The sequence below is a fragment of the Bufo gargarizans genome, chromosome 2, assembly GCF_014858855.1.
Source record: "Bufo gargarizans isolate SCDJY-AF-19 chromosome 2, ASM1485885v1, whole genome shotgun sequence".
Taxonomy (NCBI): domain Eukaryota; kingdom Metazoa; phylum Chordata; class Amphibia; order Anura; family Bufonidae; genus Bufo; species Bufo gargarizans.
Window position 1 is genome coordinate 492,273,888 of NC_058081.1, and position 22,120 is coordinate 492,296,007.

The window sequence follows — 22,120 nt, forward strand, 5'->3', positions numbered from 1 at the left end:
CGTGTGAACTGAGCCCTAATGGCAAGGTTGCTGTGCCAGGTGCCTCCTGTAATCCGAGTGAATGGGAGCAGCGCTGCAGTAACCAGCATCGTCCACCAGACAATGTGCAGTTCCAGCTCCTACTCCCGGAGCCAGAGTTACTTCAGAATAGCTGATATCGATGGCCTATCCAGAGAGAAGGATTGGGCATTTTGAATTTCGTCTGATCCCTTTGCTCTCGCGGGAGATAAGTCGTTGACACCGCTCTCCCCATAGAGAACAGATACAGCCGAGTTCAGCCTGTATGAGGGACCCGGGAGCCCATTTGGCAGACAGCTATCGCTTCCGTTTTCCTCTACTGAAGATGTACAAGCGCGGTGACACTGTGTTCCCCTTCTGCCCTCTGTCCATTCCTCACCTGCTCCGGTTGGGCTGACGTCTTGCTCTCTTCCTCCTCAGTTGACGTACTGTTGGATCTGGCCTCTGGACGTTTTCGCGTTATGGCCACCGGTTCGGAGACGGCTTTTCCCTCCTCTGGGCTGATACTTCTCGTGGGGGCTGTGTTTTCCACCTGCTCCTGGGGTTCAGCGGTTTCCCCTCTCTTCTCAATACTGTCTTTTTCAGACATGCTTAACACATCTAGAAGAGAAGAAAAAACGGAATCTATGTAACGATATGTGACGTATTTATAAACCGTCATACACTCCATATAGACAAGTGTACCAGCCTAGCCTTAGCGGTGAACGGAGGGTGGCCACACATGCACGGCTGCTCTCTGCTCGCTTCGGGGTCCTGCTCTGGAGATAGGAGTGGGACCTGCACCAATCTGACATTGATCCCATATCCTACAGCAGGGGTCAGTGACCTTCGGCCTACCCTTGTTCTAGAGAGATGCCATCAACGTCCCAGATGGGAATATCCCTTTAAGAGCCAGGACAGGAAGTAGAATATATGGAGCTTCTTAAAAAAATTATAGGGGAGATTTATTAAAACTTGAGTAAAAGAAAACTGGCTTAGTTGCCCATAGCAACCAATCAGAATCCACTTTTTATTTTCCAAAGCAGCTCTGAAAAATAAAAGGTGGAACCTGATTGGTTGCTATGGGCAACTAAGCCAGTTTTCCTAAATCTCCCCCTATATCCAAAAAACCATCCACCCATTTTTTTGTTATAGTTACAAAGCACAAATATTCACATATAGGCTGTAAATAGGTGAGAAAAAACTGTGATGGTAGTGTCCCTTTAAATGCTATACCTGTCAAACTCAGTCCTCTATGGACCGCAATATAGTTCCATTTTGCACGCAGTAATACAAGCCACTATGGACACCGCCATGCAGCTCACCATCTGCGTATACAGTGTATGTTCTGCATGTTGCGGGTGATGCGAGCGCCATCTTCCATCCTGAAGAATGCAGAGGCTTCTGTCATCAGATTCCATATAAATGACTAACAAAAATCTGGTGTTACTTGTAGGGCATCTCCGCCATCACGTCGTCAGTGTTACTTATAGGGCATCTCCGCCATCAGGCAGAGCCATCACGTCGTCAGTGTTACTTGTAGGGCATCTCCGCCATCAGGCAGAGCCATCACGTCGTCAGTGTTACTTGTAGGGCATCTCCGCCATCAGGCAGAGCCATCACGTCGTCAGTGTTACTTGTAGGGCATCTCCGCCATCACGTCGTCAGTGTTACTTGTAGGGCATCTCCGCCATCACGTCGTCAGTGTTACTTGTAGGGCATCTCCGCCATCACGTCGTCAGTGTTACTTGTAGGGCATCTCCGCCATCACGTCGTCAGTGTTACTTGTAGGGCATCTCCGCCATCACGTCGTCAGTGTTACTTGTAGGGCATCTCCGCCATCACGTCGTCAGTGTTACTTGTAGGGCATCTCCGCCATCACGTCGTCAGTGTTACTTGTAGGGCATCTCCGCCATCACGTCGTCAGTGTTACTTGTAGGGCATCTCCGCCATCAGGCAGAGCCATCACGTCGTCAGTGTTACTTGTAGGGCATCTCCGCCATCAGGCAGAGCCATCACGTCGTCAGTGTTACTTCTAGGGCATTTCCGCCATCAGGCAGAGCCATCACGTCAGTGTTACTTCTAGGGTATTTCCGCCATCAGGCAGAGCCATCACGTCAGTGTTACTTCTAGGGTATCTCCACTATCAGGCAGAGCCATCACGTCAGTGTTACTTGTAGAGTATATCCACCATCAGGCAGAACCATCACGTCAGTGTTACTTGTAGGGTATCTCCGCCATCACGTCAGTGTTACTTGTAGGGTATCTCCGCCATCAGGCAGAGCCATCACGTCGTCAGTGTTACTTGTAGGGCATCTCCACCATCAGGCAGAGCCATCACGTCGTCAGTGTTACTTGTAGGGCATCTCCGCCATCACGTTGTCAGTGTTACTTGTAGGGCATCTCCGCCATCACGTCGTCAGTGTTACTTGTAGGGCATCTCCGCCATCACGTTGTCAGTGTTACTTGTAGGGCATCTCCGCCATCACGTTGTCAGTGTTACTTGTAGGGCATCTCCGCCATCACGTCGTCAGTGTTACTTGTAGGGCATCTCCGCCATCACGTTGTCAGTGTTACTTGTAGGGCATCTCCACCATCACGTCGTCAGTGTTACTTGTAGGGCATCTCCGCCATCACGTCGTCAGTGTTACTTGTAGGGCATCTCCGCCATCACGTCGTCAGTGTTACTTGTAGGTCAACTCCGCCATCAAGCAGAGCCATCACGTCAGTGTTACTTGTAGGGTATCTCCGCCATCAGGCAGAGCCATAACGTCGTCAGTGTTACTTCTAGGGCATTTCCGCCATCAGGCAGAGCCATCACGTCAGTGTTACTTGTAGAGTATCTCCGCCATCACGTCAGTGTTACTTGTAGAGTATCTCCGCCATCAGGCAGAGCCATCACGTCAGTGTTACTTCTAGGGCATTTCCGCCATCAGGCAGAGCCATCACGTCAGTGTTACTTGTAGAGTATCTCCGCCATCACGTCAGTGTTACTTGTAAGGTATCTCCACCATCAGGCAGAGCCATCACGTCAGTGTTACTTCTAGGGTATTTCCGCCATCAGGCAGAGCCATCACGTCAGTGTTACTTGTAGGGTATCTCCGCCATCACGTCAGTGTTACTTGTAGGGTATCTCCGCCATCACGTCAGTGTTACTTGTAGGGTATCTCCGCCATCACGTCAGTGTTACTTGTAGGGTATCTCCGCCATCACGTCAGTGTTACTTGTAGGGTATCTCCACTATCAGGCAGAGCCATCACGTCAGTGTTACTTGTAGGGTATCTCCACCATCAGGCAGAGCCAGTATGACCCCAACATATTAGTCCAGCTCAAAGTGGGCGGGGCATCAGTGACTGCTCCGAAGCACCCAACATCTGGTAACACCTTACAAGTCTTACCACTCTGCAGCCAAATAGCCTGAGAGCATACTGGGAGTTGTAGTTGACAACCACTCTCATACCAGCTATAGGACTATAACCTCCTCCTGCATACCCTAAAGAGGCATGCTGAGCCTTGTAGTCCCACGCCGGGCGGAGGTGAGTGACGTTACCTGTGTGCGGTAGATGAGCGAAGGGTCCTGCGCGTGACGTCACCGAGTGTCTGCAGCGCTCCCGACACGTCACTGACAGCTCCAGCAATCCGACACCACTGGGGGTCACGGAAGCAGCCACGACCCGGAAGTGATCTGTCAGCGACGTCTTCCGGGTAGCGTCAGCTGGGCCTGGGCGGAGAGGCTGTGTGCGAATGTCGCTGCAGGAAGGTCGGGGATTACTGTGAGTAACGAGCGGTAAGTGCTCTGTTCCCGTGTAACCAACATCTTACCGCTAATAGGAGGTACTATACAGGCGCTCTTACCTACTGGGCCACTCTGCTAGACCTAGCTGCCCAGAGTGGTTGTAAGTGCTCCAAACATTAACCATCTGTATGCAGGCAATTCATGGGGAGGAACACAGTAAGTGCCAGCCCCTTAGGAGACCCAGGCCAACATATAGCCACCATCAGTACTAATCCAAATAGGAGAACCGAATCCGCTCACCGCTCCATTTATACCAGCAATAATGCCGCCTAGTGGACAGTATGGCACCACACAGTATAGCAGTGCGGGTCCTGGTCAAAGCAATCGCTCACGGCTGTTAACATGGGCTCTTACCCACTGAGCCAATCAGTGTAGCGCACAATTGAATATTATTTCCCCATTGAGTCTCTAGGCCTTGGTACAGTAGACACTTCTTATAGCCGCCTGTTCATTTGGCCATTTTACTTTTTAGCGCCACCACAGGAGAAGTAAAGTCATATCCAAAGTTTTGCTGCATGCTGAGACCCCCACCGATCACTAGAAAGAGGAGAGAGAATCGCTCACTGCAGAGATGGGTCCATAGACTCTCTGGAGTCCATATTGCTTCCTTCTAGTGATCGGTGAGGGTCTTAGCACTCAGACCCCCAGAAAACTCAGCAAACCTTTAAATGGACTCCAGGACTTTGAGACACTAATATGAGGGTCATGAATGGGGGGCCACCTTTATTAACCACTTCAACCCCGCTAGCTGAAACCCCCTTAATGACCAGGCCACTTTTTACACTTCGGCACTACACTACTTTCACCGTTTATCGCTCGGTCATGCAACTTACCACCCAAATGAATTTTACCTCCTTTTCTTCTCACTAATAGAGCTTTCATTTGGTGGTATTTCATTGCTGCTGAGATTTTTACTTTTTTTGTTATTAATCGAAATTTAAAGTTTTTTTGCCAAAAAATGACATTTTTCACTTTCAGTTGTAAAATTTTTTAAAAAAACAACATCCACATATAAATTTTTCGCTAAATTTATCGTTCTACATGTCTTTGATAAAAAAAAAAAATGTTTGGGTAAAAAAATAAAAAATAATGGTTTGGGTAAAAGTTATAGCGTTTACAAACTATGGTACAAAAATGTGAATTTCCGCTTTTTGAAGCAGCTCTGACTTTCTGAGCACCTGTCATGTTTCCTGAGGTTCTACAATGCCCAGACAGTACAAACACCCCACAAATGACCCCATTTCGTAAAGTAGACACCCTAAGGTATTCGCTGATGGGCATAGTGAGTTCATAGAACATTTAATTTTTTGTCAAAAGTTAGCGGAAAATGATGATTTTTTTTTTTTCTTTTCTTTTTTTTCTTACAAAGTCTCATATTCCACTAACTTGTGACAAAAAATAAAAACTTCCATGAACTCACTATGCCCCTCACGGAATACCTTAGGGTGTCTTCTTTCCAAAATGGGGTCACTTGTGGGGTAGTTATACTGCCCTGGCATTCTAGGGACCATAATGTGTGGTAAGTAGTTTTAAATCAAAATGTGTAAAAAATGACTTGTGAAATTCTAAAGGTGCTCTTTGGAATGTGTGCCCCTTTGCCCACCTAGGCGGCAAAAAAGTGTCACACATCTGGTATCTCCGTACTCAGGAGAAGTTGGGGAATGTGTTTTGGGGTGTCATTTTACATATACCCATGCTGGGTGAGAGAAATATCTTGGCAAAAGACAACTTTTCCCATTTTTTTTATACAAAGTTGGCATTTGACCAAGATATTTATCTCACCCAGCATGGGTAAATGTAAAATGACACCCCAAAACACATTCCCCAACTTCTCCTGAGTACGGCGATACCACATGTGTGACACTTTTTTGCAGGCTAGATGCGCAAAGCGGCCCAAATTCCTTTTAGGAGGGCATTTTTAGACATTTGGATCCCAGACTTCTTCTCACGCTTTCGGGCCCCTAAAATGCCAGGGCAGTATAAATACCCCACATGTGACCCCATTTTGGAAAGAAGACACCCCAAGGTATTCAATGAGGGGCATGGCGAGTTCATAGAATTTTTATTTTTTTGGCACAAGTTAGCGGAAATTGTTTTTTTTTTTTGTATTTTCTCACAAAGTCTCCCTTTCCGCTAACTTGGGACAAAAATTTAAATCTTTCATGGACTCAATATGCCCCTCACGGAATACCTTGGGGTGTCTTCTTTCCGAAATGGGGTCACATGTGGGGTATTTATACTGCCCTGGCATTTTAGGGGCTCTAAAGTGTGAGAAGAAGTCTGGAATATAAATGTCTAAAAAATGTTACGCATTTGGATTCCGTGAGGGGTATGGCGAGTGCATGTGAGATTTTATTTTTTGACACAAGTTAGTGGAATATGAGACTTTGTAAGACAAAAAAAAAAACAATTTCCGCTAACTTGGGCCAAAAAAATGTCTGAATGGAGCCTTACAGGGGGGTGATCAATGACAGGGGGGTGATCACCCATATAGACTCCCTGATCACCCCCCTGTAAGGCTCCATTCAGACGTCCGTATGATTTTTACGGATCCACGGATACATGGATCGGATCCGCAAAACACATACGGACGTCTGAATGGAGCCTTACAGGGGGGTGATCAATGACAAGGGGTGATCAGGGAGTGTATATGGGTGGTCACCCCCTTGTAAGGCTCCATTCAGACGTCCGTATGTGTTTCGTGGATCCGATCCATGTATCCGTGGATCCGTAAACATCATACGGACGTCTGAATGGAGCCTTACAGGGGGGCGATCAATGACATCGGGGTGATCAGGGAGTCTATTTGGGGTGATCAGGGGTTCATAAGGGGTTAATAAGTGACAGGGGGGGGTGTAGTGTAGTTAGTGGTGTTTGGTGCTACTTATTACTGAGCTACCTGAGTCCTCTGGTGGTCGATCCAAACAAAAGGGACCACCAGAGGACCAGGTAGCAGGTATATTAGACACTGTTATCAAAACAGCGTCTAATATACCTGATAGGGGTTACAAAAATCGCATCTCCAGCCTGCCAGCGAACGATCGTCGCTGGCAGGCTGGAGATCCACTCGCCTGTGCGCGCGTTCACAGGAAATCTCGCGGGAGGACGCATATATGCGTGACTCTGCGCAGCGCTGCCGCCTCCGGACTGCGATCCTGCATTAGGCGGTCCGGAGGCGGTTAACTTCCCTAACAGGGTATTAAAGGGGGGTGATTAGGCAGGGTGACATGTCCTCGGCTGAAGGTGAGCGTCCAATCATAAAGTACACTCATGGAATATGTGGAATTTTGCATTCATTCAGATTATTCTTTAGCCACAGTTTTCAGCTTAAAGGAGTATTCCTGTTTTTATTATTATATGGCTAGGATATGCCATCGGTTGGGGTACAATCAGACAATCAGCTAACAATCAGCTAGCGACATGCCATAACAATATAAATGGGAGTACCCCATAAGAGTCACACTGACAGGATGCTGGCATCAAAGTGTTCTAACTTGCACCCTTTTTGGCCAGGGGTGCACAACCTTTATGGGGATGAGCGCTATAGATACACACCTTATGGTATTTGTACATAATGGGGGTGGGGGAGGGGGTTATAATTTCAGTCTATTCTGAGGTTATGAACAGAACAAGGCTGGACAAGATGGCGACATGTGATGTGATAGGTGACGAGCAGGGTGGCTAAGTCAGCTCCTTGGTCCCATAGGGTGGTCCAGCTGACTGTCTAGCAGCTTCACCATGTTGTCCTATAGTCTGAACGGTACTGACAGTGCCATGAAGTCCTTGGGGGAGATTTATCAAGACTGGTGCAAAGGAAAACTTAGTTCCCCATAGCAACCAATCAGATTCCACCTTTCATTTTCCAGGGCTTTTTTGGAAAATGAAAGGATCAACCTGATTGGTTGTTAGGGGCCACTAAGTAAGTTTTCCTTTGCACCGGTCTTGAGAACTGTCCCACCTCGTCTCTGCTCCACAGGCTTGCATCGCACCATGGCAAATATTATGTAAACTTTTCCATATATATCTGTTACTTTAACCACCTCCCGACCGCTGTACGCGTATATGCGTCCGGGAGGTGGTTGCTTTACTCCTCCTGGACGCATATACGCGTCTTCTCGCGAGACGCGAGATTTCCTGTGAACGCGCGCGCACAGGCGCGCGCGCTCACAGGAACAGAAGGTAAGCGAGTGGATCTCCAGCCTGCCAGCGGCGATCGCTCGCTGGCAGGCTGGAGATCCGAATTTTTTAACCCCTAACAGGTATATTAGACGCTGTTTTCATAACAGCGTCTAATATACCTCCTACCTGGTCCTCTGGTGGTCCCTTTTGTTAGGATCGACCACCAGAGGACTCAGGTAGGTCAGTACAGTCCCACCAAACACCAGGTGATCACCCCCCTGTCACTGATCACCCCCCCTGTAAGGCTCCATTCAGACGTCCGCATGATTTTTACGGATCCGATCCATGTATCCATGGATCCGTAAAAATCATGCGGACGTCTTAATGGAGCCTTACAGGGGGGGTGATCAGTGACAGGGGGGTGATCACCCTGATTACCCTGATCACCCCCTGTCATTGATAACCCCCCTGTAAGGCTCCATTCAGACGTCCGCATGCGTTCTGTGGATCCGATCCATGTATCCATGGATCCGTAAAAATCATGCGGACGTCTGAATGGTGCCTTACAGGGGGGGGTGATCAGTGACAGGGGGGTGATCACCCTGATTACCCTGATCACCCCCTGTCATTGATAACCCCCCTGTAAGGCTCCATTCAGACGTCCGCATGCGTTCTGTGGATCCGATCCATGTATCCATGGATCCGTAAAAATCATGCGGATGTCTGAATGGAGCCTTACAGGGGGGGTGATCAGTGACAGGGGGGTGATCACCCTGATTACCCTGATCACCCCCTGTCATTGATAACCCCCCTGTAAGGCTCCATTCAGACGTCCGCATGCGTTCTGTGGATCCGATCCATGTATCCATGGATCCGTAAAAAATCATGCGGATGTCTGAATGGAGCCTTACAGGGGGGGTGATCAGTGACAGGGGGGTGATTCACCCTGATCACCCCCTGTCATTGATAACCCCCCTGTAAGGCTCCATTCAGACGTCCGCATGCGTTCTGTGGATCCGATCCATGTATCCATGGATCCGTAAAAAATCATGCGGATGTCTGAATGGAGCCTTACAGGGGGGGTGATCAGTGACAGGGGGGTGATCACCCTGATTACCCTGATCACCCCCTGTCATTGATAACCCCCCTGTAAGGCTCCATTCAGACGTCCGCATGCGTTCTGTGGATCCGATCCATGTATCCATGGATCCGTAAAAAATCATGCGGATGTCTGAATGGAGCCTTACAGGGGGGTGATCAATGACAGGGGGGTGATCAGGGAGTCTATATGGGTGATCACCCCCCTGTCATTGATCACCCCCCCCCCCCCCCCCCCCCCCCTGGTAAGGCTCCATTCAGACATTTTTTTTGGCACAAGTTAGCGGAAATTTTTTGTTTGTTTTTGTTTTTACAAAGTCTCATATTCTACTAACTTGTGTCAAAAAATAAAATCTCACATGGACGCACCATACCCCTCACGGAATCCAAATGCGTAAACATTTTTAGACATTTATATTCCAGACTTCTTCTCACGCTTTAGGGCCCCTAAAAAGCCAGGGCAGTATAAATACCCCACATGTGACCCCATTTCGGAAAGAAGACACCCCAAGGTATTCCGTGAGGGGCATATTAAGTCCATGAAAGATTGAAATTTTTGTCCTAAGTTAGCGGAAAGTGAGACTTTGTGAGAAAAAAAAAAAAAAAAAAATCAATATCCGCTAACTTATGCAAAAAAAAAAAAGTTTCTAGGAACTCGCCAGGCCCCTCATTGAATACCTTGGGGTGTCTTCTTTCCAAAGTGGGGTCACATGTGGGGTATTTATACTGCCCTGGCTTTTTAGGGGCCCGAAAGTGTGAGAAGAAGTCTGGGATCCAAATGTCTAAAAATGCCCTCCTAAAAGGAATTTGGGCCCCTTTGCGCATCTAGGCTGCAAAAAAGTGTCACACATGTGGTATCGCCGTACTCAGGAGAAGTTGGGGAATGTGTTTTGGGGTGTCATTTTACATATACCCATGCTGGGTGAGAAAAATATCTTGGTCAAATGCCAACTTTGTATAAAAAAATGGGAAAAGTTGTCTTTTGCCAAGATATTTCTCTCACCCAGCATGGGTATATGTAAAATGACCCCCCAAAACACATTGCCCAACTTCTCCTGAGTACGGCGATACCACATGTGTGACACTTTTTTGCAGCCAAGGTGGGCAAAGGGGCACCTTTCGGATTTCGCAGGCCATTTTTTACACATTTTGATTGCGAGGTACTTCTTACACATTTGGGCCCCTAAATTGCCAGGGCAGTATAACTACGCCACAAGTGACCCCATTTTGGAAAGAAGACACCCCAAGGTATTCCGTGAGGGGCACGGCGAGTTCCTAGAATTTTTTATTTTTTGTCACAATTTAGCGGAAAATGATGACTTTTCTTTTTTTTTCTTTTTTCCTTACAAAGTCTCATATTCCACTAACTTGCGACAAAAAATAAAAAATTCTAGGAACTCGCCATGCCCCTCACGGAATACCTTGGGGTGTCTTCTTTCCAAAATGGGGTCACTTGTGGGGTAGTTATACTGCCCTGGCAATTTAGGGGCCCAAATGTGTAAGAAGAACTTTGCAATCAAAATGTGTAAAAAATGCCCTGCAAAATCCGAAAGGTGCACTTTGGAATATGTGCCCCTTTGCCCACCTTGGCAGCAAAAAAGTGTGACACATCTGGTATCGCCGTACTCAGGAGAAGTTGGGCAATGTGTTTTGGGGTGTCATTTTACATATACCCATGCTGGGTGAGAGAAATATCTTGGTCAAATGCCAACTTTGTATAAAAAAATGGGAAAAGTTGTCTTTTGCCAAGATATTTCTCTCACCCAGCATGGGTATATGTAAAATGACACCCCAAATCACATTCCCCAACTTCTCCTGAGTACGGCGATACCAGATGTGTGACACTTTTTTGATGCCAAGGTGGGCAAAGGGGCACATATTCCAAAGTGCACCTTTCGGATTTCACCGGTCATTTTTTACAGATTTTGATTGCAAAGTACTTCTCACACATATGGGCCCCTAAATTGCCAGGGCAGTATAACTACGCCACAAGTGACCCCATTTTGGAAAGAAGACACCCCAAGGTATTCCGTGAGGGGCATGGCGAGTTCCTAGAATTTTTTATTTTTTGTCGCAAGTTAGTGGAATATGAGACTTTGTAAGAAAAAATAAAAAAAATAAAATCATCATCATTTTCCGCTAACTTGTGACAAAAAATAAAAAGTTCTATGAACTCACTATGCCCATCAGCGAATACCTTAGGGTGTCTACTTTCCGAAATGGGGTCATTTGTGGGGGTTTTCTACTGTTTGGGCATTGTAGAACCTCAGGAAACATGACAGGTGCTCAGAAAGTCAGAGCTGCTTCAAAAAGCGGAAATTCACATTTTTGTACCATAGTTTGTAAATGCTATAACTTTTACCCAAACCATTTTTTTTTTTGCCCAAACATTTTTTTTTTTATCAAAGACATGTAGAACAATAAATTTGGCGAAAAATTTATATATGGATGTCGTTTTTTTTGCAAAATTTTACAGCTGAAAGTGAAAAATGTCATTTTTTTGCAAAAAAATCGTTACATTTTGATTAATAACAAAAAAAGTAAAAATGCCAGCAGCAATGAAATACCACCAAATGAAAGCTCCATTAGTGAGAAGAAAAGGAGGTAAAATTCATTTGGGTGGTAAGTTGCATGACCGAGCGATAAACGGTGAAAGTAGTGTAGTGCCGAAGTGTAAAAAGTGGCCTGGTCATGAAGGGGGTTTCACCTAGCGGGGCTGAAGTGGTTAAAGGGAACCTGTCACCGGGATTTTGTGTATAGAGCTAAGGACATGGGTTGCTAGATGGCCGCTAGCACATCCGCAATACCCAGCCCCATAGCTCTGTGTTCTTTTATTGTGTAAAAAAAAAATATGATTTTATACATTTGCAAATTAACCTGAGATGTGTCCTGTCCCTGACTCATCTCAGGTTAATTTGCATATGTATCAAATCGTTGTTTGTTTTTTTACACAATAAAAGCACATAGAGCTATGGGGACTGGGTATTGCGGATGTGCTAGAGGCCATCTAGCAACCCATGTCCTTAGCTCTATACACAAAATCCCAGTGACAGGTTTCCTTTAAGAAGCGGTCGTCCTGTCTTAATATTTGCACAGGGAAGCTTTCGTCTACAGATTTCGATAGGCGTATGAGCACGTTGCAGACAGTAACTGGATGACGGCAGTGGAAGCTGTCAGGATCTGGCTTTAGCCGTGTGTCTATGTCCTGGGGATAAGCTCTCAGAAGTGAAGAATAAGACTTGTTTTCTTCTCTTCTGGACAGGATTACGGCTACGGAAAGATGGTGGAGAAGAACAAGCCGCACCCTTTAGCAACCAATGAGAGATCTGGTTAAGACTCCTATGCCTGGACTGTTTGTCGTGGAGTACATTGCTGTATTTTTATGAACAGATGGAAAGATTTCATTGCCGTGTCCCTCCCCTGCCCCTCGTCCTCCTCCTCTGCAGCAGCCTGGCAGGAGGGCTTTCCAGTGCCCAAATCTTACCAAATAACACTCAGCCGCTGAGCCTCCACAATGCCTCCTTACATGCCCAGCTGCAGATCTCTGCCAACTCTCCTGCACACCGGGACCAGATTGCCAAGGAGGGAAGCAGCACAGTGATAGAGTGTAACCTTAACGCCAGTCAGAATGGGGACGTGGTGTGGTTTAATTCTAAAGGGCGCCCACTGGAAGAGGTGGAAGGAGGTAAGCTGGGAGTGTCCGTATATATTCACCTTTGCCTGAGGTTTAGGCCCAAATTTCGATGAGTAGAATGAGGAGATCCCTTGTCATCTCCCAGAAGCTCTGACAGGTTGAATGACTTCCCCAGCAGCAGCTGTCCTGTCTTTACTACAGGAAATCGCTCCCCCTGGCTGCAGTTTTTCCCTTTTAAAATTAATGTCCGTCTATTATCATCATGTTATTTTATTCACACTTAAAGTACAAAGTTTCAAGATTAGCAGATAAAATATATATATATACAATACAAAGAAAGAGCAGCAGCACTTGTGGATGTAGTCGGGTGCAGAAGTCCTCTGACCTTAGGCCACTCGGTCAAGTATGGTTATAGAATTTTCAAAGAAGAGGCAGCACTCCAGAATTTCGGTAAAAACGACCCACTTTAATCTCCCCTGTGCATAGGGGGGAGATTAAAGTGGGTCGTTTTTACCGAAATTCTGGAGTGCTGCCTCTTCTTTGAAAATTTTATATATATATATATATATATATATATATATATATATATATATATATATGAGCTTACTGCATCTGAGCCCATACTTTTAGCAGTTTTGTATTTACGGCGGTCACTGGGCAGTAAAAATGACATGTTACCTTTATTGTGCGGGTCATTACATTTACAGAGATATCATATTTATAGAGGTTTTTATGTTGTTGTTTTTATTTAATTTGCATCGTTTTATTCTGACATCCATAATTTGGATATTCTGACTACCCCTCCACTCACTGCCGTGGGACTGAGAGAGAGAGAGAGAGAGAGAAACAAGCGCTGTACTCGGAATTTCCATAGAAGTGAATGGAGCAATGGTCACGCATGTGCTCCCTACTTTATTCACACAGGGGCCCCGAACCACCATTTTCATGATCGCTGGTGGCCCAGAGATCTTACATTTATCATCTACTCATGGGGTAGGTGAGGCAGCAGCAGAAGGGTCACTTTAATTCTAGAAGCCCTGAAGATATACATTATAGTTCTATCCCTATTACTTCATAATCATGTCCAATACAAATGCTATGGGATTTAGCCTTCCTAAAGTTCTACTATTAAAGGGGAATCCTCATTTAAAGGGATTCTCTGCTTTGTACAATCTCTACTTGTTCATCAAGTCAAGATCCCTTGACGATAAGCTCTTTCTAAAGTGTCCCCCTGCTGTAACCCCCAGTGCTAGTCTATGGGGAAACATGGCACTTAGTCTTCACTTTCCCTCAGCGCCACCACGGTGGAAATGAAATATTACACAGTGCCAATTCAAATCAGTATGTGTATAATTCGGGACAGGATAGGTCAGGTCCTCCAGTGAGGACCACTTTCCACTGTGTCCAAGAGATGAGGATCCTGAAAAAAAGGACTCTGTTCCCTAACAGGGTGCATGTAAATGGGTCTGGTAGGGATGAGTGAAGTTGTGTTTCAAGTTTGGCGTACAAGGTTCGGGTTATCTAAGAATTCCGTTATGGATTCCGCTACCACAAACCATAACTTACGGTCCATGGTAGCGGAATTCTTAGATAACCTTGTACGTCAAACTTGAAAACAGAAGTTCGCTCAACACTAGGGTTTGGCAAACTAGACAACCCCTTAAAACAAAGTAGATTTCCCCTTTAAGTGTTGGATTATTTACTGTCCAATAGCTAAGTTTAACAGTTAAAGTGGTTGTCCGCTTTTTTATATTGATGATCTATCCTCACGACAGGTCATCAATATCAGATCATCAGGGGGCTAACACCCCCGCCGATCAGCTGTTTGAAGAGAAAGCAGCACTCATATGAGCGCTGCCTTCTCTTCTCTATTTACCTGCTCGTGGTCCAGCACCAACTACAGCGGTGAGCAGGGGTAATTACAACTATGGCGTCCTCATTCACTTCTATGGGACGGCTCAGTCCTATCCACTTGAACAGAAGGAGCCGTCCCATAGAAGTGAATGATGGCCAGTTCGCCGTGTTCGCCAGCCGGTCTGAAACAAACTAGGTCACCGGGATCAGGCAGTTCCGAGAACAGCCGCCAGGGGTCTTCATCTGGCTGTTCTCGGAACTGCCTGCTCCCGGTGACCGCATTTGTTTCAGACCGGCACAGGTAAGGGCTTACCTGTGCATCGCCAGACTTGTGAGTTAAGATGGCAGCTCGCATGTGTTCGCTGGCGAATGCGGCGAACTGACCATCACTGATGATGACGCAATAGTTGTAATTACACCTCACTACTGCAATTACAACCGTGTGCAGGTAAACAGAGATCAGTGGGCATGCCCAGAGTCGGACCTCCACTGATGTTATCAATAGGAAAAAGTGGACAACCCCTTCAAAGAGTATTATAATTTTATTCATAGATTTTGTGATGTTTTGCTTCATGGCATTCTGTTTGTTCTGCTCTTTATAATACAGGAGGAAAATGGTTGATCTCCTCCAATGGAGCCCTTAACATCACCAGTGTGACATTTGCTGACCGAGGGCGGTACACCTGTATGTGTTCAGTTGGAAATGCCACCTCCTATTACACCGTTACCCTCCGTGTGACTTACACATCCGGTGATATGGGCATTTATTACATGATTGTCTGCTTGGTGACCTTCACCATCACCCTTATCATGAATATCACTCGGCTTTGCATGATGAGCAGTCACCTTCGAAAGACAGAGAAAGCCATCAACGAGTTCTTCCGTACAGAAGGGGCTGAGAAGCTTCAGAAAGCCTTTGAGATAGCAAAACGGATCCCAATTATCACCTCAGCTAAAACCCTGGAGCTGGCCAAGGTGACACAGTTTAAAACCATGGAGTTTGCCCGTTATATAGAAGAGCTAGCCAGAAGTATTCCCCTGCCTCCACTCATCTTCAACTGCAGAACTTTTATGGAAGAAATGTTTGAGGCTGTACGGTTGGATGACCCTGACCAGGTTGAAAAAGATCACGTGGGTGGAATCTACACCATCAGTTCAGGTATGAACCGAAGTGGATCTTCTGCAGGGGACTCTGAAGACAGCTCTGTCCAAGGGCAGGAGATAGCCGTGAATGTGTCTGTTCATCCCCAGTGTGAAACTCAGAGCATTAACACCAACCATTCTCAGGAGAGTGCCCAGCAAGCCTGCCTGGAGGAGGTTATTACTGTAGTGGATCAGGAGGACACACCACCCGAAACCACTGCATGACCACCTTAACCCTAAAACTTGTTACAAAGAGTGTACATCTTACAGTCCACATCATTCTTTCCAGTGATTAAGTAGCTGTGCCAAGCCACCTTGTTACAGGATTTATTATAGTAGGGTATCCCTACCAGTAGCATCTAGTTTTTACTGTCTGGAACTAATACATCGGGATGTGGTTTTCATCTAGTCCTAAAGGGGTTGTATGAGATTAGAGAAAAAGTGCTGCTTCCTTCCAAAACAGTGCCACTCGTGTACGCAGGTTGCGTCTGGTATTTAAACACACACATATAATGTAAGGTCATAGTTTATTGATAGAAATTCATACAGTACATAATAAATATCAGGATTACAATTAGCAGCAGAACAAGAAGTGGATGGGAAAGTACTGAGGAAACGATCTTACGCCCGCTGGTAAAAAGACATTACTTTTGCCAATATGTTTCCCACAATAAAAGCACGCAGAGCTTTGGGGACCGGGTACTGCGGATGTGCTAGCGGCCATCTAGCAACCCATGTCCTCAGCTCTATTCACAAAATCCCGGTGATGGGTTCCCTTTAAAGGATTCATCCCAAGAAAACGATCTACTGGATAGGTGATAAATATCGGAGTGCAGGGGGTCTTACTGCAGGAATGCTCCGTAATCTCAAGACAAGGGTTCCCCAAATCCCTTCTCTGAATAGCGTGGTAGTACGTATGTCAGTCCACTGCTCCATTCTCTTCTATGGGACTGACTGATGTGGTAGACTTCTAGCAGAGGCAGGAGCTCCTATAGCACATTGCTGCACTCGCTCCACTAAAGCCTGGCATACCCTATTAGTGATGGGCTCTGCAGAGCTGGTACAGGCAGGGGCAGCGATGTGTGCTCTTACCTGTACTCAGCTCACCTGGAGCCCAGTGTATGGACCCCAAAGTACAATAGGCTCCTGACCTTCAGTAGAAATATTCTTTTTATCAAATTTCTGTAAACGTTTAAGCACACTTTAAATCCGACAATCTAATGTCTATAACTGGGATCCGCAACCTCTGACGCCCCAGCTGTTCAGAAACTACAACTCCCAGAATCCTCCTTTCACTTCTATGGGAATTACGAGAACAGCCGAGTAAGTATGCATGCTGGGAGTTGTAGTTTCACAGCAGTTGGCGTGCCGGAGGTTGCTGATCCCTGGTCTATAATCTGAAACGCACACTGACCTAATTCTGTAGAAAGTTAATTAAGCTCGACAACATCAGTAAGAGGGCGGATGGAAGTTGGGTGAGGCCGTACATTCCAAAGGTTTGTTCTAGGAAAGACAAAAAAAAAAGACGGAGAAGAGAAAATGTTATTTGACCAAAGTGTGGTGGTCATGTTTGGATGATATTGGTTCCTGGTGTGGTATCGGAATACATTCCTCCTGTAGCGTTTATAAGGGGTCCTTTCACACACAGGCGTCAGGGCCATAGAACACAGTCATCGGTCAGTTTCACACACGCGTGTTTGGTCTGGAAAATACAGTTTGTGTAACGGTCACGTTTCCTGTACCGGCCACTACTTGATGGACCCAAACTCACTGCATCCCCGCCTGAGCAGGGATCTACTGTTTGTACATAGATGGTTTTGGATGAGCTGGGGTCAGTCCGAGACACAGACGCCATTTTCCAGGCCGAACACGTTAGTGTGAAACTGGCCTAACAGACATTTCCCTTGTTGCCCTGAGGAGACTGGTTATTCTGATCTAAAACCTATGTTACTCGAAGAGATGTTTCATTCAAATCATGCTTTAACAAATATGCACGCTTTTTCAAATTTTTTGTTTTATTTTTTGCTTCAAAGCATCTGAAATAAAAAGAAAAACAAGAAAAGAAAATTTGCAAATTTTGATTAAAAAACTTCCTTTTTTTGTACAGATACAGTAGATGCATCTTCATGGTTATAGGTCATCGAGAAGGATCAGACCACACAGGGTTTGTTTGTAGTCTGTATCCATGGAGATACATAAATCTGTATTATAGTTACAAGTCTTTTGAAATTTTTGATTAAAAAAAAAATCAAACTTTTTTAAATTTTAGATGCATTAGACACTGATGGCTAACCTCCGGCACTCCAGCTATGGGGAAACTACGACTCCCAGCATGCTCCATTCATTTCTATGGAGTTCTAAGAACAGCCAAGCAAGTGTGCATCTTGGGAGTCGTAGTTTTACCACAGCTGGAGTGCCGGAGGTTAGCCGTCACAGTATTAGGGCTCATGTACACGAATGTATTTTCTTTCCACTTCAGTTAGTTTTTTTTTTTTTTTTTGCGGAACCATTTACTTCAATGGGTCTGCAAAAACAACGGAAGGTACTCTGTGTGCATTCCGTTTCCGTATTTCCTTTCTGCAAAAAAGTAGCGCCATGTCCTATTATTGTCCGCAAATCGCGGTCCGAGGCCCCATTCAAGTCAGTGGGTCCACAAAAAATACTGAACGCACACTGAACACATCCGTATGTCATCTGTATTTTGCGGATCCATACTGTAGAAATGCTATGCCCAGCCCATATTGCTCATGTGTTTGGTGATTAATAAGTTACTGTATCCGATCCGCAAAAAATGGATCGCATATGGATATGTTTCGTGGGATAACGGAAGAGGACTTAAATCGGAGGGGAAAAAAACCCTCAGATACAGAACAATGGATCCGTGAAAAACAGACTGCAAAACAACCACGGTCGTGTGCATGAGCCCTAAGGTACAAAACAAACAGGTGAACGTTTTGCTGTGTATGAGGCGATGGTTGTGTAAAATGTAATATATTTTTATGTTTGTACGTTGTCGGATCTGGTCATTCTAGCGCGTATAAATCTGTAGTCGCCCGCAGCAGTTTTCTTTAGTAACTCCTGTTGTATTACATTGGAAGGCATGAGATCTTTTCACCTTGTGGAACATTTCATTCTGGCGATGGGAAGGGTTTCTTTTTCCAGTATTACTATGTCCTGTATTTTCTATGTCTGACAATCCAGTGCAGCATCATTCCTATTGAATCATGTATTATCTCTGATAGACTCGTTCTTGTATTTTTGTTGGTTCTTATGGGAAATGTTTGACGTGATTAAAAGAAAGAAACCACTTGTGATCTTTCATTAAGTATCGTAAGCGCTTGTGCGCACGTGTACGACGTCCACCGTATAGCCTCCAAAGCTGCTGGTTTATGGTATAGTTTATTAATTTGTTACATAACTATAATTGTTTCATATTTTATGCCATCAAAAATATTACAGACTGTGGAAAACAGTTTAGTGTTAACAGCTCCTATGCAAATCCATGTGTCTCTATGGTTACAGACTACCTAATAAGCCTCTGTAGTCACACTCTGTTGGGTCATGCACACAAACCTATATTTTTTTTTCCTGTGTCCTTTCAGTTTTTTTTTTGCTGTCCTCATGCAGAACCAGTCCCTTCAATGGGTCTGCAAAAAAACGGAAATAATGTGTGCATTCCGTTTCATTAAAAAAAAACATAGAACCTGTCCTATTCTTGTCCTTTTGCGGACAAGGATAAGCATTGTTACCATGGATCCGCAAAAAAAAAAAGATACAATTTGGATGTCACAAGGACGTCATCCGTATTTTTTGCGGATCTGTGTTTTGCAGACCGCAGAATACATATGGTCGTGTGCATGAGCCCTATTCCACATTACCCCTAATTGTAATTTACCTTTAATACATTTTGGTAGCTGGGGGGAGATGGTAGTGTGACAGTAGAATCTGACAACAGAGGAGTTGTTTGTAGTCTGTAACCATGGAGACACACACAGGGAACAGAAGGAAAGGAGATTTTTCATTAAGAATATTCATTTTTTTTCATTTTTGATAAACCTAAGGGTACTTTCACACTTGCGGCAGAGGATTCCGGCAGGCAGTTCCAACGGACAAAAAAAGGATGGCATTTGTCAGGCGGATCCGTCTCACAAATGCATTGCAATACCGGATCCGTCTTTCCGGTTGCCATTCGGAAAAACGGATCCAGTATTTATTTTTTTCTCATTTTTAAAAGTCTGCGCATGCACAGACGTACAACCGGATCCGTTTTGCCTGAACACTTGGTGCTGGATCCGGCATTAATGCATTTCAATGGAAATGAATGCCGGATCCGGCATTCCGGCAAGTGTTCAGGATTTTTGGCCGGAGAGAAAACTGCAGCATACTGCGGTATTTTCTCCGGCCAAAAAACTTAAGGACTGAACTGATGCATACTGAACGGATTGCTCTCCATTCAGAATGCATTAGGATAAAACTGATCAGTTCTTTCCGGTATTGAGATCCTGTGACGGAACTCCTGCTAGTGTGAAAGTACCCTTAGCAGGAAAGCAAAATTGGTTGTAAAGGTGGGCCCATTTGTAGCAGTTTTGTTACAGATAACCCCCCATCAGATTGGAGCTCCAGCAATGATCACTGATGGTCACATATCTTCTCCTGGCACCCTTGGCAAATGGCTGATTCTGCTGAGGAAAGCTGCAGACGGTTAAATATATCCACAGCAGCTTTCACTGCATTTACTGAGGGAATCGCTGGCCAAAAGGCGGCTCTCCTCGATGGCTCTAATAGAGCATGTGAACAGGGTTATGCCATGATTGAAGTAAAAAAAAAAAAATTGACACCATATAGCACATGACAATCCTATACCTGCCCTGTAGCTCACATGGATCCAGAGATCTCCACATTCATTGCTCCAATTGTTTTGATTTATTTGTTTCAGGCTGGCAGCTTAGAGGGTGTGTCCTTACTGCTGTAGCTCTTTCCATGTGAGGACGGGTTCACGCAGGACTCCCCTGCATAACGGAAACGGAACGGATCTGTTTTGCAGCCCATAGACATCTATTCTAGAGGCATTCCATTATAGAATTGCGTTATGGTCCATGGTAACAGAATCCATAACGCAATTTACCTTTTACCAGTAAACGAAGCGTAAATGAATTTCAAGATATGAAATTCGCTCATCTCTAAGATACCAAGCATCCTTGGGATTTCTGCTTACCAGATGCCTCCAGTAACTTGTTACAACATGGTCAGTGCTGATGGTAAGTACATTGCTGTAATTTTCAAGACACAGGTGAACATGCTGAATATTTTAGTATTATTAGTCCTTACAGGTGTCAACCATAAGAATATAAAATCGGTGATACAGTCCTAACCTCGGTATCTGAAGAAAGGGATTTAGGGGTCATTATTTCAGAAGACCTAAAGGTAGGCAGACAATGTCACAGAGCAGCAGGAAATGCTAGCAGAATGCTTGGGTGTATAGGGAGAGGAATTACCAGTAGAAAGAGGGAGGTGCTCATGCCGCTGTACAGAGCACTAGTGAGACCTCATTTGGAGTATTGTGCTCAGTACTGGAGACCATATCTCCAGAAGGATACTGATACTTTGGAGAGAGTTCAGAGAAGAGCTACTAAACTGGTACATGGATTGCAGGATAAAACTTACCAGGAAAGATTAAAGGACCTTAACATGTATAGCTTGGAAGAAAGATGAGACAGAGGGGATATGATAGAAACTTTTAAATACATAAAGGGAATCAACAAGGTAAAAGAGGAGAGAATATTTAAAAGAAGAAAAACTGCTACAAGAGGATATAGTTTTTAATTAGAGGGGCAAAGGTTTAAAAGTAATATCAGGAAGCATTACTTTACTGAGAGAGTAGTGGATGCATGGAATAGCCTTCCTGCAGAAGTGGCAGCTGCAAATACAGTGGAGGAGTTTAAGCATGCATGGGATAGACATAAGGCCATCCTCCATATAAGATAGGGCCAGGGACTATTCATAGGATTCAGTATATTGGGCAGACTAGATGGGCCAAATGGTTCTTATCTGCCGACACATTCTATGTTTCTATGATTAAAACCATAGCTACAGGAACAGAAAGAACATATCTGAAACGCCAGATCTTAGTTGTGATGGAAACGAGCAATGCCCATCAACTATAAGGGGGGTGTCTGGAGGCAGTCAGGAAGCCTGGCATTTTGCCTGACGACATTCTGTGCTAATTATGTTCAACATTTTGAATGGAATCTGCCCTACTGGACCCTCTAATGCAAATGTGAACATAGCCTAATATTGTGTTGGCCCCTGTCCTGCCACCAAAATAGCTATGACCCATTAAGTCATGGTGGAAGATTGATCAAAACTGCTGTAAAGGAAAACTGGCTTAGCAACCAATCAGAATACACCTATCATTTTACAGAGCTCCTCTGGAAAATGAAATGGTCAAGCTAATTGGTTGCTATGGGAAATTAAGCCAG

The 22,120-nt window shown here is 45.1% G+C and overlaps 2 protein-coding genes across 3 annotated transcripts in view; one reads left to right on the forward strand and one right to left on the reverse strand.

Annotated features, from left to right (window-relative positions):
* The window catches only part of FAM114A2 (family with sequence similarity 114 member A2), a 46,868-nt gene extending 43,194 nt beyond the window's left edge, over positions 1–3,674 (reverse strand). Inside the window, exons 1-2 of the mRNA XM_044281182.1 lie at positions 3,548–3,674; positions 398–618 (exon numbers count right to left, since the gene is read on the reverse strand). Coding sequence (XP_044137117.1) covers positions 398–607 — 210 coding nt within the window. The 5' untranslated portion in view covers positions 608–618; positions 3,548–3,674. The remainder of the gene's footprint in view (positions 1–397; positions 619–3,547) is intronic.
* Positions 3,664–17,993, forward strand: MFAP3 (microfibril associated protein 3). Of its 2 annotated transcripts, none has more exons than XM_044281183.1 (3): positions 3,664–3,784; positions 12,273–12,695; positions 15,106–17,993. In XM_044281183.1, the coding sequence occupies exons 2-3, from the start codon at positions 12,401–12,403 to the stop codon at positions 15,864–15,866; spliced, it is 1,056 nt and encodes a 351-aa protein (XP_044137118.1). In that variant the 5' UTR covers positions 3,664–3,784; positions 12,273–12,400; the 3' UTR covers positions 15,867–17,993. The 2 variants fall into 2 exon arrangements, with proteins under 2 accessions (XP_044137118.1, XP_044137119.1); XM_044281184.1 differs by having other exon boundaries at positions 3,692–3,770.
* Positions 17,994–22,120: the final 4,127 nt, after the last annotated feature.